The 11,152-nt window shown below is 48.3% G+C and overlaps 1 protein-coding gene and 1 pseudogene across 2 annotated transcripts; one reads left to right on the top strand and one right to left on the bottom strand.

Moving 5' to 3' along the window:
• The first annotated feature begins 282 nt into the window (after positions 1-282).
• LOC308648943 (partitioning defective 6 homolog gamma-like) lies at positions 283-1,920 on the top strand (annotated as a pseudogene). The gene has a single exon. The product of its transcript is annotated as a partitioning defective 6 homolog gamma-like (transcript).
• A 3,960-nt stretch (positions 1,921-5,880) lies between these two features.
• On the bottom strand, positions 5,881-10,518 carry LOC308649363 (MHC class I polypeptide-related sequence B-like; the record flags this gene model as incomplete). The annotated part of the gene is made up of 6 exons (XM_081294958.1): positions 5,881-6,005; positions 7,108-7,242; positions 7,356-7,631; positions 8,033-8,344; positions 8,567-8,867; positions 10,489-10,518. 6 exons carry the CDS (start codon positions 10,516-10,518, stop codon positions 5,881-5,883), a joined length of 1,179 nt encoding a protein of 392 aa, XP_081151084.1.
• Between the last annotated feature and the right edge of the window lie 634 nt (positions 10,519-11,152).

Below are 11,152 nucleotides of genomic sequence, written 5' to 3'. Positions count from 1 at the left end.
TTCCATGGGAGGAATGGTCCAAATTAATTGGCCATTGTGGGAAACCAATGAACAGAGTACAATTTTATATGTTAGCATCAAAAATCAAGGGAAAAAAAAACATAAGCACCAATATGGTCATTTAATCAAGTGTAGAGCTCCAGCCCGCGGCACACCAGGCAACCCGTCGCCCCAGCGAGCGCGGGCCGGGGCCGGAGACGGGGCCGACGTCTGGGGGCGTCGCCCCCAAGAGTCTTGGCCCCTGAGCTTTGAGGGCGAAACGAGACTGATCCGGGCCAAACCATGAACCGGAGTTTTCACAAGTCTCAGACCCTGAGCTTCTACAACTGCAGCGCGGTGGAAGTCAAGACCAAGTTTGGGGCTGAATTCTGAAGATTCTCCTTGAACCGCCACAAGCCTGGCAAGTTTGAAGATTTCTACCAGCTGGTGGTGCACACCCACCACATCTCCAACACCGAGGTGACCATCGGCTATGCAGATGTGCATGTCGATCTGCTTCCCATCAACAACGATGACAACTTCTGCAAGGCAGTCTCCAGCGCCAACCCCCTGCTCAGGGTCTTCATCCAGAAGCGAGAAGAGGCAGACCACTACAGCTTTGGGGCTGGCACCCTATCCAGGAAGAAGAAGGTGCTGGTGACCCTGAGGGAGGAGGGTCTCCGCCGTCGGGCCCACCTCGACATCAGCCTGCCCCATGACTTTCGCCCTGTGTCCTCCATCATCGACGTGGACATCCTCCCCGAGACGCACCGCCGCGTGAGGCTGTACAGACATGGCTGCAAAAAGCCTCTGGGCTTCTACATCCGCGACGGCACCAGCGTCTGGGTCACCCCCCATGGGCTGGAGAAGGTTCCAGGCATCTTCATTTCCCGCACGGTCCCGGGGGGCCTTGCAGAGAGCACTGGACTGCTGGCCGTGAATGACGAAGTCCTGGAGGTAAACGGGATTGAGGTGGCGGGGAAGACGCTGGACCAGGTCACAGACATGATGATCGCCAACAGTCACAACTTCATCGTCACTGTCAAGCCCGCCAACCAGAGGAACAATGTCGTCCGCAGCAGCCGCACGTCCGGCAGCTCTGGCCAGTCCACGGACAGCACTGCCAGCCACCACAGCCTGTCAGTGGCCCACGTGCTGCAGAACTTCCACCCCGATGAGATGGAGAGCGACGAGGAAGCTGACATCGTCATTGAGGGCACCTTAGAGCCTCAGAGTGTCTCCAAGATGCAGGGCACACCTTCAGGCAGCCTGTCTCGGGCCAATGGCAGCAGCCTCGCCCACAGGCTGCAGCGGGACCTGGCGCTGCACAGCTCGGGGCGGGAGAGCCTTCTCTGCTCCCTAAAGGCGGACCCCCGCCACAGCCTGGTCCTGCCGCAAGGCGGGGTGGAGGAGCATGGGCCAGCGGTCACACTATAGGCCCAGAGGCTGGGTGAGGCAAGTGCTGCCGGTCCCATGCAGGGACTGTGGGAGCCGGTGGCCCTGGGAGGCACTGTGATTTCAGACGTGCAATTCCTGGCAGGAATATGCTAAAAATGTATGCCAACTTAAAATGAGGACAGCTTGTGTCCCTTCCTCCTTGGTCACAGGCGTAGCCCTCTTCTCTGTGTCAGCTCGGCACTATTTTATAGAATTTTGCCCCACAACTTAACAGACACAGGCACACCCCAGGCCAGGCCCCCATGCAGGTTCCAGCCCTCTGAAAGATCTGAATACAGAAATAGTTTTTAAATTTCAAAAGTACTTCATTTTTTTAAAAGTAAGCTTTTGAAGTTCATGTTTTTTAACTCAGCTCACGTGAAGATGCCCTTTATGCTGCGCGGTTTCTGCTGACCTGCACAAGACTTCCCCAAGAGGACAGAGGGGCCAGGCCTGTGCCAGGTCCAGCAGCAGCATTCACACCAATCCAGACCCCCACGGGCATGTGGGTCCCTACAGCAATAGGCACTACCGTCTCAGGAAGCAGAGTGAAGGTGAGGCAGGCACTTCCAGAGGTGACTGCCAGCTGCGTGCTCCCAGCTTGTCCTTCAGGGAGGTTTCCGAGTGTTTCCTGCAGAGGTGGTGGACAAGGGGCCTCAGGCACCGGGACAGAGTTATCTCTGCCCCCACAGCAGCCAGCTCTTCCTGTCAGTTGATGAGCACATACTGACCTCCATTCCTAACGTCATGGTCAGAGGTAGGGGTTTTCTTGCTTTTGAGTCATATGAACATAATGGTTTTAACAAATATTAAATCCATTGTCCCTTTCCTTTAAACTTTTAGAAGTTTATTCACGTTTGAGTCAATTAAATTTTATATGAAGTATGTCTTCAGCTTAAATCCAATGTCAGGGAGAAAACATTACATTTATGCTTTGAGAACAAACTTTGGCCAAATGAGTCTCCTGCAAACAAAGAGTATTTTCCAGGTTTTCTAAGCATGAATTCCACTGCTGCTTTCTACATGATCCAGCACCACCTGCTGTCCATCAGCAGAACTGTCTTGATCTGTTAAGGTCAGAGGGATTTGGTGCAGCCCAGCTGCATTAATTAAGTGAAAAGAAACTTATTTTCCCTTTGAAACTATTTCTTGGGCAGAGTAGCCTTTTTTGGAGTAGCTTCCTCCATGTGTCTGAGTTTCTCATTTTGTACAAGGGGCCACAGCACATCTCCAGAGTATAGGACAGAGTGAGACACCACTGGGTGGGGATCCAGCCCCCAGGACGCATGGAGCTGCCACAGGGGAGGTGCTGGCCAGTGAGACAAGCTGTGGAGCCACAGGAATGCCCAGGAGGATCACCAAGATGAGGTTTTCACAGGGTCTCTGCTGGTATCAGTGTCGTGGAATAACTGGGCCCACTACCAAGAAGGGAAGCTGTATTTCTAACCATGCATTAAATTGTTACACAAATGTGAATCCATGTTTTAAAGAGAACAAGGCTTACTCAGTGTGGAAGCTTTGTGCCTGTTGCTGGTAACTGCAGGGATCACAGGCTGCTTGGAGGAGCTGTGAGAGTATATTTTTCTACCCGGGTCTATACTTCTGCAATTTGTTTCTTAAAAGAAAAGCAACAAAACCAAGTCACTATATATTAAAGATTTTTTGTTTGTTTGTTTTATATATCAGAGAATAAATATTTTGCCTTTGAGTTAAAAAAAATCAAGTGTAACTTGGATGTAATGAAAACAAAACATTCAATAGCATCTCTATATGCCATAATTAAAATACATATAAATAAATGATGACTTTCAAATTGTACATTAGCATGTGACTATGATCCCGATTGACAAACATGGGAGTAAAGGGAACATATTTGAACATTAAATTGAAAAACACATGCACAGTAAGCGTCTGGAAGTTGGAATAGTGAGTGGCAGTGTGAGGCGGGCTTGTGCCAAGGGTCCAGGGGCAGCAGCAGTGGCCTATGTTACCAAAGGGCATGAAGACTGTGTGGGCAGTGGGTGTCTCTGACATTCTGGAGAGGTCCTTGCATATTGAAGCTACAACACCCAAATGACAATCTTGCTAAAAACAGGAGGAAATAATCTTATCACAGCAGGGTTTACCAGCCACCTCACTGTACAACGTAAACCACACAAGAGAGATCTGGATTTGTACATGCCATTTACATTAGGCTATAAAAGAGGAGGCTGTAGTTGAATTTTTGTGCCTTTGAGTGGGAAAGGCCTGTTGCTTATTTTTGCAAATAACAGGTGGGGTGTTGGTGCCGTCGCTAAGCAATCTCTGAGAAAAGGAAGTTGTGCCTGTTCAGGATGCCCCATGGGAATTCCTCCTGGATGCTCACCTCTCCCAGGCTATAGAGCAGATGTCTGGCAGAGGACTGGCACCAACACCTCAGCTATTCTGAAGACACTGCCAAATTCCTCAGAATTTGAAGCCAGCACATTCATTCAACATCATCTGCAAAATGCCACGGACTCTAGATATAAAAAATGGTGCTCTGTATGTGTAATAAGAATTATACTGCATTCTGCTGTCATGTATTTAAAAAATAAAATCAATTAAAAATATTTTTAAAAATGCCACAGACTCTGGCTCTCAACATGGTCTATGTTAAACATATGTTTAATTCTCTGGCAAACATGGAGTCAAACATGTTATTTTTGCTGACCCTGTCACACGGTCCCTTCCCAGAACATGAACACAGACCAGATATGTTTTATATTTAAAAGTGTTTAAACATTCATAATGTAAAATGATACAGACAAGAGGTAAGATAAACAGTCAGAGAGGGTTTGAAGTTCCCTCAACAATGAAGAAGAGCCTGTATTTTAGGTTTCTTGGGAGGAGGCAGAATAAGGATACTTACAAATAATCTCATTTATTAAAACACCATCACCATACTTATATATTTTAGTCCACGGCCAGCGCAGATGGTGAATGGTTCAATCACACAGGAAAATTCTCAGGGAGTTTGAAATAAAGACACAGACACACAATTTTACCTTTAAACCAGGTCTGGGATGGCTCCTGGAGCTCTCAGCCTCAAGCTCCCCAGGGGGGAAGTGAGGGTTTACAGGGGGGAAGTAAGGTTTTACTGGAGAGGCAAGAGTGGGGGTGGGAGGCGGGCGTAGAACACAAGCTAGGGAGTGGGATTTTATTGGGGAACTAAAAACTCTGGGGAAAATCCCGTCCAATGAAAGCCAAGGAGGGCAGTGTTTTTGCAAGGTCAGATGAGGTGATTGGGTCCTTGAGGTAGTGGTGAGACATGCCTCTATATGGACTCCATCCTGGAACCCAATAAAGGTAGGGAAATCCTGCTACATTTCTGCTACTTGGACACCTCAGCACCCCGCCGGGGAGTGTTTCAAGTCATGGGCGAGGTTGGTCTCCCACAATATATAATGTGCTAAAATACAGTAAAATAATAAGGATACTAGTACAAAACAGGTGCATTTGTTAGCAAACATATGTTTCCACATTGTAGAGATGAGGAAACCAAGGCACCAAGATAAAAAGTGCTTGTCACAGTAGGGCTGCCCAGTGTAAGCTCCCCCAGTAGCCCCAGGAGCTCTCAGCAAAGGTTGACACCCCAGCTGTGTGGATCCAGTGTAGTCACTTGGTGTCCTCTGCTACTGATCCGGGTCATATAGGCTCAGGGGCTCTGGGGAAAAGGAGGAACCAGTCAGTGTTCAATTGGTGGCAGAATAATGGTGTTTACTCCCTTGGGATTTTTCTCTCCTCAGTTCCTCAAAAATCAGATTTGGCCATTCTCTGAGGGAAGTAAATGCCCTGACTTTTTTTCCCCTCTCATCCCATTTTCCTGCCCTTATCAGGCTCCTCTGTGTCTATTAGCAGTGTCACCTGTCTCGGTTTCCACCACAGAAGGGAGTAAAAGGGCTGCAGGATTCAGGATCAAGATCTGGAAGTGATGACCTCCTCCAGAGATAAATCATTCCCTACAGAGTGGGGGCCTCCAAGAGAAGGCATCTCCTGCTCTTGCCACGATGGGCACAGGACTCACACAGAGCCCTTATTCCCATTTAGTTCCCAGGCTTCCCCCGAGAGGCAGGTGCTCACCCGGCAGGGCCTGCCCCACTTGCAGCTCAGCATCCCTCCCTCCCAGCCCTGAGCCAGCAGCTCCCAACTGGACAGTCCACCAGGAAGCCAGGGGCACCAGCAGGCCTAGCCTGGAAAAGCATGCCTGCCACATGATCTGCTGCTCCCCTGACCTGTAAAAGCCCATGTAGAGGATACTCAGAATCACTGACCCTCTGCACCTGCCCAGGCTCTCAATCTGCATTTTTGCTTCCCCTACCTGCGTGGTTTACCTACTGCTGAGAACCCAGCTCTTCCCCAAGGGCTTCTTTTTCCTGAGGTTGCCCTGGACTCCCTACCTCCATACCTAGCAGGGACTTCTGTAGGCGACAATCCTCATAGTTCTCAGAGGTCTTCTTTCCAAAGAAAACTAGGGTTTTCCTGAGATTCTGCAGTGTGAACTGTAGGCCCATATATCATCTGTTCCATTGCATTGTCATGGTCACAATCCAGGTCTCCCACAGGGGACACTCCAATAGAGGGATCTCCAAGGGTGACAATTAGTGCACATTAGTACATGAGTGCTGGAGAACTGCTTATTCACATGATACAGTTGGAACTGGGAGCATCCTTACTGAGATTCAACATTCAAAGTAGAAATTTGCAAAAATAAGCAACAGGCCTTTCCCACTCTTTTCCTGGGCACTGCCCTAGTCACATTCCAGGCAACCATTTCTGACCACAAGAAAGTAGAACTACCATTGCCCTTGTTCCCCCTCTTGGAAGGCCATAGATGGGGGCAGCAGAGACCACAGAGCTGCCTACCCTACTTGTAGAGTCACCTGAATGGGCCCCTGCTATGGGACTGTGTGCCCTAGCCTGTGGGGACCAACACTCCTAGGGAATACACTGGAAAATTCCAGACATAAGAGAAAAACAATGACCACAGATGCCCTGTAATGGGTTGGTCTCTCTCCCCAGATGACCAAGGACATAAGCCATTCTCCTGTGCATGTCATCTGCAAGGCCACTCCAGGAGGAAGAAATGTATAGTGGGGACAGGATGGTGACTGGCATGCCCAAGTGACCCAGAGGATCCTAGCAGGGCCTGCTCTACATAGGCCTCCCAGGGGCTGCATTGACAGGGCTCTGGCCCTATGGATATTTTTCCTGGTTTGCTCCTGACAGCTGGAGAGACTGGGGGAGAGTGAGGGGAGGGACCAGTGGCATCACAATTCATGAAATTCCTCTCCAGTTTCTAAGTACCCTAGGGTCACAACTCATTTATTATCTGTCCCCCTGAGGACAAGATAATCTAGCCAACACCAGTCAGCCCTCCATTCCCAACATAGCCCCCTGGACAAGCCAGGAAAGCCTGAGAGACAGACGAGGACAGCAGAAGCCACGGCCCCACTGCTGCTCACTCCTCACCCTGCAGCCACACAGGCTGCAGCTGGACCTTCAGAAATGTTGACAGCCCTGGCTTTTGGCAAGACTAAGGGGTGTGGCTGGAGACAGAACTCCATCCTCTGTTCCAGAAAGCTGGTCACCTCCACTGTGTAGCGGGAGGCACAAGAGACTCTACATTCCAAATAGGCCCTGAAATCCCCAGCCACTGAACGCTTCTCTCACCTGAACCTTCTGCAGTAGATTTTGTCTTCCTTTTCTTGCAGGAGCAGACACAAACAATAATCATAATTACAGCAACAGCAGCAGCAGCCACACCCAGGAAGGCAGCCCATTGGCTCAAAAGCAGCAGTGCAGTCCCTGAAAGCAGGATTGTTACACTCTGGGTAGTTAGCCTCAAGGCTTCTCCCCTCTCACCACCCTGGTCACTGAGTCACCTGGTTGGGAAACCCTGCTGGGACCCCCAGGCTCACCACAGGACACAAGGCCAGTGCTGTTCCCACTGTGTCCCACATGGCAGCTGAACCCCTGTTCCTGTCCTTGGGGAATCCTGGTAGACACCCAGGTCTGGTAGGTCCCATTCTCATAGGAAAAGATACCACCAGACTGCTGGGTGCCCTGGCTCAGTGGTTCCCCATCCTGAAGCCAGGTCACAGAGATATTCTGGGGATAGAAGCCAAAATCCCAACATGTTACATTGATGGTATCCTCCAGCACCTCAGCACAGGTCACATCCACTGCTGGAAACACTGGAGGGAAACAAAGGCAAAAATAGTCAGGCATGTAACCAAGCCTCACTCCCCTTCTCCCCTATTCTGACTCTGGCCTAAGACCTCATTGAAGTGAGGTCCACAAGTCTGTTTTCAACCTGGAGCCTGAGTCCTCTGACTAGCAGGAGGATGGTCACTGGGCTTGTGGCCTCACATTCTCACTTCAACATGTTATGTTAAATAGGGGGTGTTATAGGAATTCTGGTTTGTGAGGTGGTGAGGGGTATTTGGGGGTTCTAGAGTTGTGGGGCCAGGTGGGAGCTCTCTATGATAGCAGGCAGGCAGGGAGGTGAGGGCTCACTGGTGTCTGGGCACATACACCCTCCTGTCTCTATCTAGCATTGTGACAGGACAGGCAAATCACAACACGATAAACTCACACAAGGTCCTCTGGACAGAGGCTCCAGGGGAGTAGGAGGAGTCCTTCCAGAAGACTATATATCTCCTGAGTCTTCCACAAAGCTCTCTCTGCACTTGGGCCCAGTAATCCTTGCTTTGCATGCCATCTGCATCCCAGGAATTCTTGACTTCCATAGCCAAGTTCTGAGCTGAGGATGGCTCCACTGTCCAGCTGCGTGTCTCTGGATGATAGGAGAGGAAGGGCTCCCCATCGGAGTAGAAATTCCAGAAGGCCCTGGTGCGGTTGTCCTTGTGAATCTTGCAGCCCCAAGTCTCCTGGAGGAAATGAGACCCTGCCCCCACCCACCAGTCACTTCTCCATCCCCTGGGCCCTCTGCCTCCCTGCCCACCAAGTGAAAAATACTAGCCCACAGGGCACCCCAACCTGGCTCTCTTCCAAGTCCCCTGTGCAGGTCTGTATAAAGCCCATTTCTTGCCCTCCCCAGTCAATTGCAATGAGAAGACACAGGTCCTGGAGAAAGCCTCACATCACACTTGCCCCTGCCCACACTCACCTCCTTTCTGCTCTTGCCAGGCATTGATATCTGCCAGGGTTGCTTTTAGATTCTTGCTGTGCTCTGCCAACTCCTGGATCTCTGTGTCCCAGCTCTCAGTTCCCAAAGGTTTTTCTGCCCATGGTCCCTGGGGCTTTGCACTTTCTTTTTTGTCACTATCAAAGTGAAGGAAGAGCTGACGGTCCCAATAACCATTGGCAAAGGACCTTGATTGCACTGATCCACCTTGGGACCTCACTGTGAGGTTATAGTGAAGACTGTGGGTCCCTGTGGAAGAGGAAGCAACAGATGACCCTTCTACCTGTGAACAAGTGCTCACCAATGCTCACCACAAAGGCTCTGCTGTCCTGAGCACCTGAGGAGACAAAGGGACAGAAGAAAGGTTTCTAATACAGTGAAGACAGGGAACTAGAGAAGAAGGAGAGGGGAAGTGAGGAATGGAGAAAGGGGAGCGGGGCAGGCAAGTTGGCCAAGGCCCAAGACATAGGCATGGGTTCTTAAGGGTATAGGTGGGTGTTCAAGGGGAGAGGTTGACCTGTAGAGGCAAGGGAGGTGGGAGGATCAGAGGTGCATGGCAGGGCTTGTTAGAGGGCAGGGAGGGCATAGGAAGGGAAGAGGGTGGGTGGAACTATGGTCACTGAAGTGGAGCCCAGGCAGGGCAGGTCCCCAGAGGGTGTGTGTGTGCTGTCCATGTACAGACTTCTCATGGATAAGGTAGGGAAGACAGGAGGTCAAAGTGGGTGTGAGGGTTGTGGCCCCAAAGTGTTGAGTGGGCTTTTACCCTAAAGGGAAGTGGGCTTGGTCCAAAGTAAATGATCAGCATCTGGAAGCCTATGCTAATTGTCAGATAGAAAGCAAACAGGTATTTTATTATTTTCTAGCCTTTATTTTTACCCTTCACCCAGGGTCATCTTTTGTGAATGTTTTGCCACAGTTGTTCTCTCTCCCCCTACCCTCATATCCACATAAACTTATGACTGTTAGTAGGATTGCTGTGCTTTTGGATAATAAATTGTAGATACCATAATTCTTTTTTATCCTTTTAACTTGAGATTGAACCCAAGATATTTAACAACTGAGCCACATTTCTAAACCCTTTTTAATATTTTTATTTAGAGACAGAGCCTCCTTAAGTTGCTTGGGGTCTCACTGAGTTGCTGAGACTGGCTTCAAACCTGTGGTCCTCCTGCCTCAGCCTCCTGAGCTGCTAAGATTGTTCAGGTGTTCACAAGCCCATCATAACTCTTTACCTCCAGATTTGTCTGGGTCTATCTCTTAAGAACATGGGTTTATTTTATTTTCTTTATGCAGAACCAAAATATAAATGTCAAAGGAGCCACAACCTTTTAAAATCAATTTCACTAATCTATAGTTTACATACAATAAAATGCATATATTTGAAAGGTACAGCTGCTTGAGTTTGGGTATTTATACATGTTTGTGTCACCAATACTGTGTGTGTGTGTGTGTGTGTGTGTGTGTGTGTGTGTAGATAATGAAAATGGAGAATATTCCTATCATCTACCAAAGAAAATCTATGCAATGAAATTCTATGTAGCTATTAAAATGAGCAAAATGTATCTTAATATATTGCTATAAAAAGAGGTTCCCAACATATTTTAGGCGTTTTTAAAAAGGAAAATACTGAATTATAATGCTAACACTTACATAGTATATATTTTTTAAGAGAGAAAACCTGGATGATTTCCCCCCAATGGTTTGACAGTGGCATCTCCAAGGACTGGGAAAACTTGGTGCCTTTTGCTTTCTCTGAAATTCTAGAATTATATCTTTTAGTATAAATTGGGATTTGTAAGAGGTGTCAGGAACAGAATATTTTTGGTTTAAAATATGAGAAACTAAGCCCTAAACTCAATAAAATATTGATTTTAAAGAACAAAATATTAATCACAATCCAATACCAGAAGCTCTGTCTTAGGATGAGACTTCATGTTTCCATAGTATTGGACTTACCCTCAATTGCTTTTGAAAATGATAATTTTATTTTTAAAATTTTATTTCTGTGGTGCTGGGGATGAAACCCTGTGCCTCATGCTGCTAGGCAAGTGCTCTACCCCTGAGCTACACGCCAACCCTGAGGATTCGGTCTCTTCCCAGTCAAGCCTCCCATCAGCCCCTGTTTATAACACCCCTGAAAGCTGAAAAGCAGAAATGTTTTCCTCTGCTCCCATCTACTGTTGCTTTCCAGTGCTCCTTCTTAATGGAGCAGACATGAAAGCATTTGCATAATTTTTTTCAGGAAATATACATGAAACATTGATGACATATTCATCTCTGGCAGGATCCCTGGGGCCCTGGTGGAGTGGGGACTGAGTAAGCTTTACCCTGTATTCCTGTTGGAAAGACTTGATGGATCTTTCAAAATACGTTACTTAAACATCTCTATCATTTGCAAGAACTTCTCTCAAAACATTTGCAGATGGAATGGATGAATAAAAGTCCACAGACATTGTTACACTTGCACATGCATGCATGTGCTCTGACATGGTTTGATATGGTCCCTACAGATAGGATTCCTCTTCAGTGTAGTGGTATTGCAGATGCTGTGGACCTTTAACTGCTTGG

The sequence above is a fragment of the Spermophilus citellus genome, assembly GCF_964194105.1.
Source record: "Spermophilus citellus genome assembly, chromosome: 5".
In the NCBI taxonomy this organism is placed as follows: Eukaryota; Metazoa; Chordata; class Mammalia; order Rodentia; family Sciuridae; genus Spermophilus; species Spermophilus citellus.
This window is presented reverse-complemented; position numbering and strand designations above follow the sequence as displayed.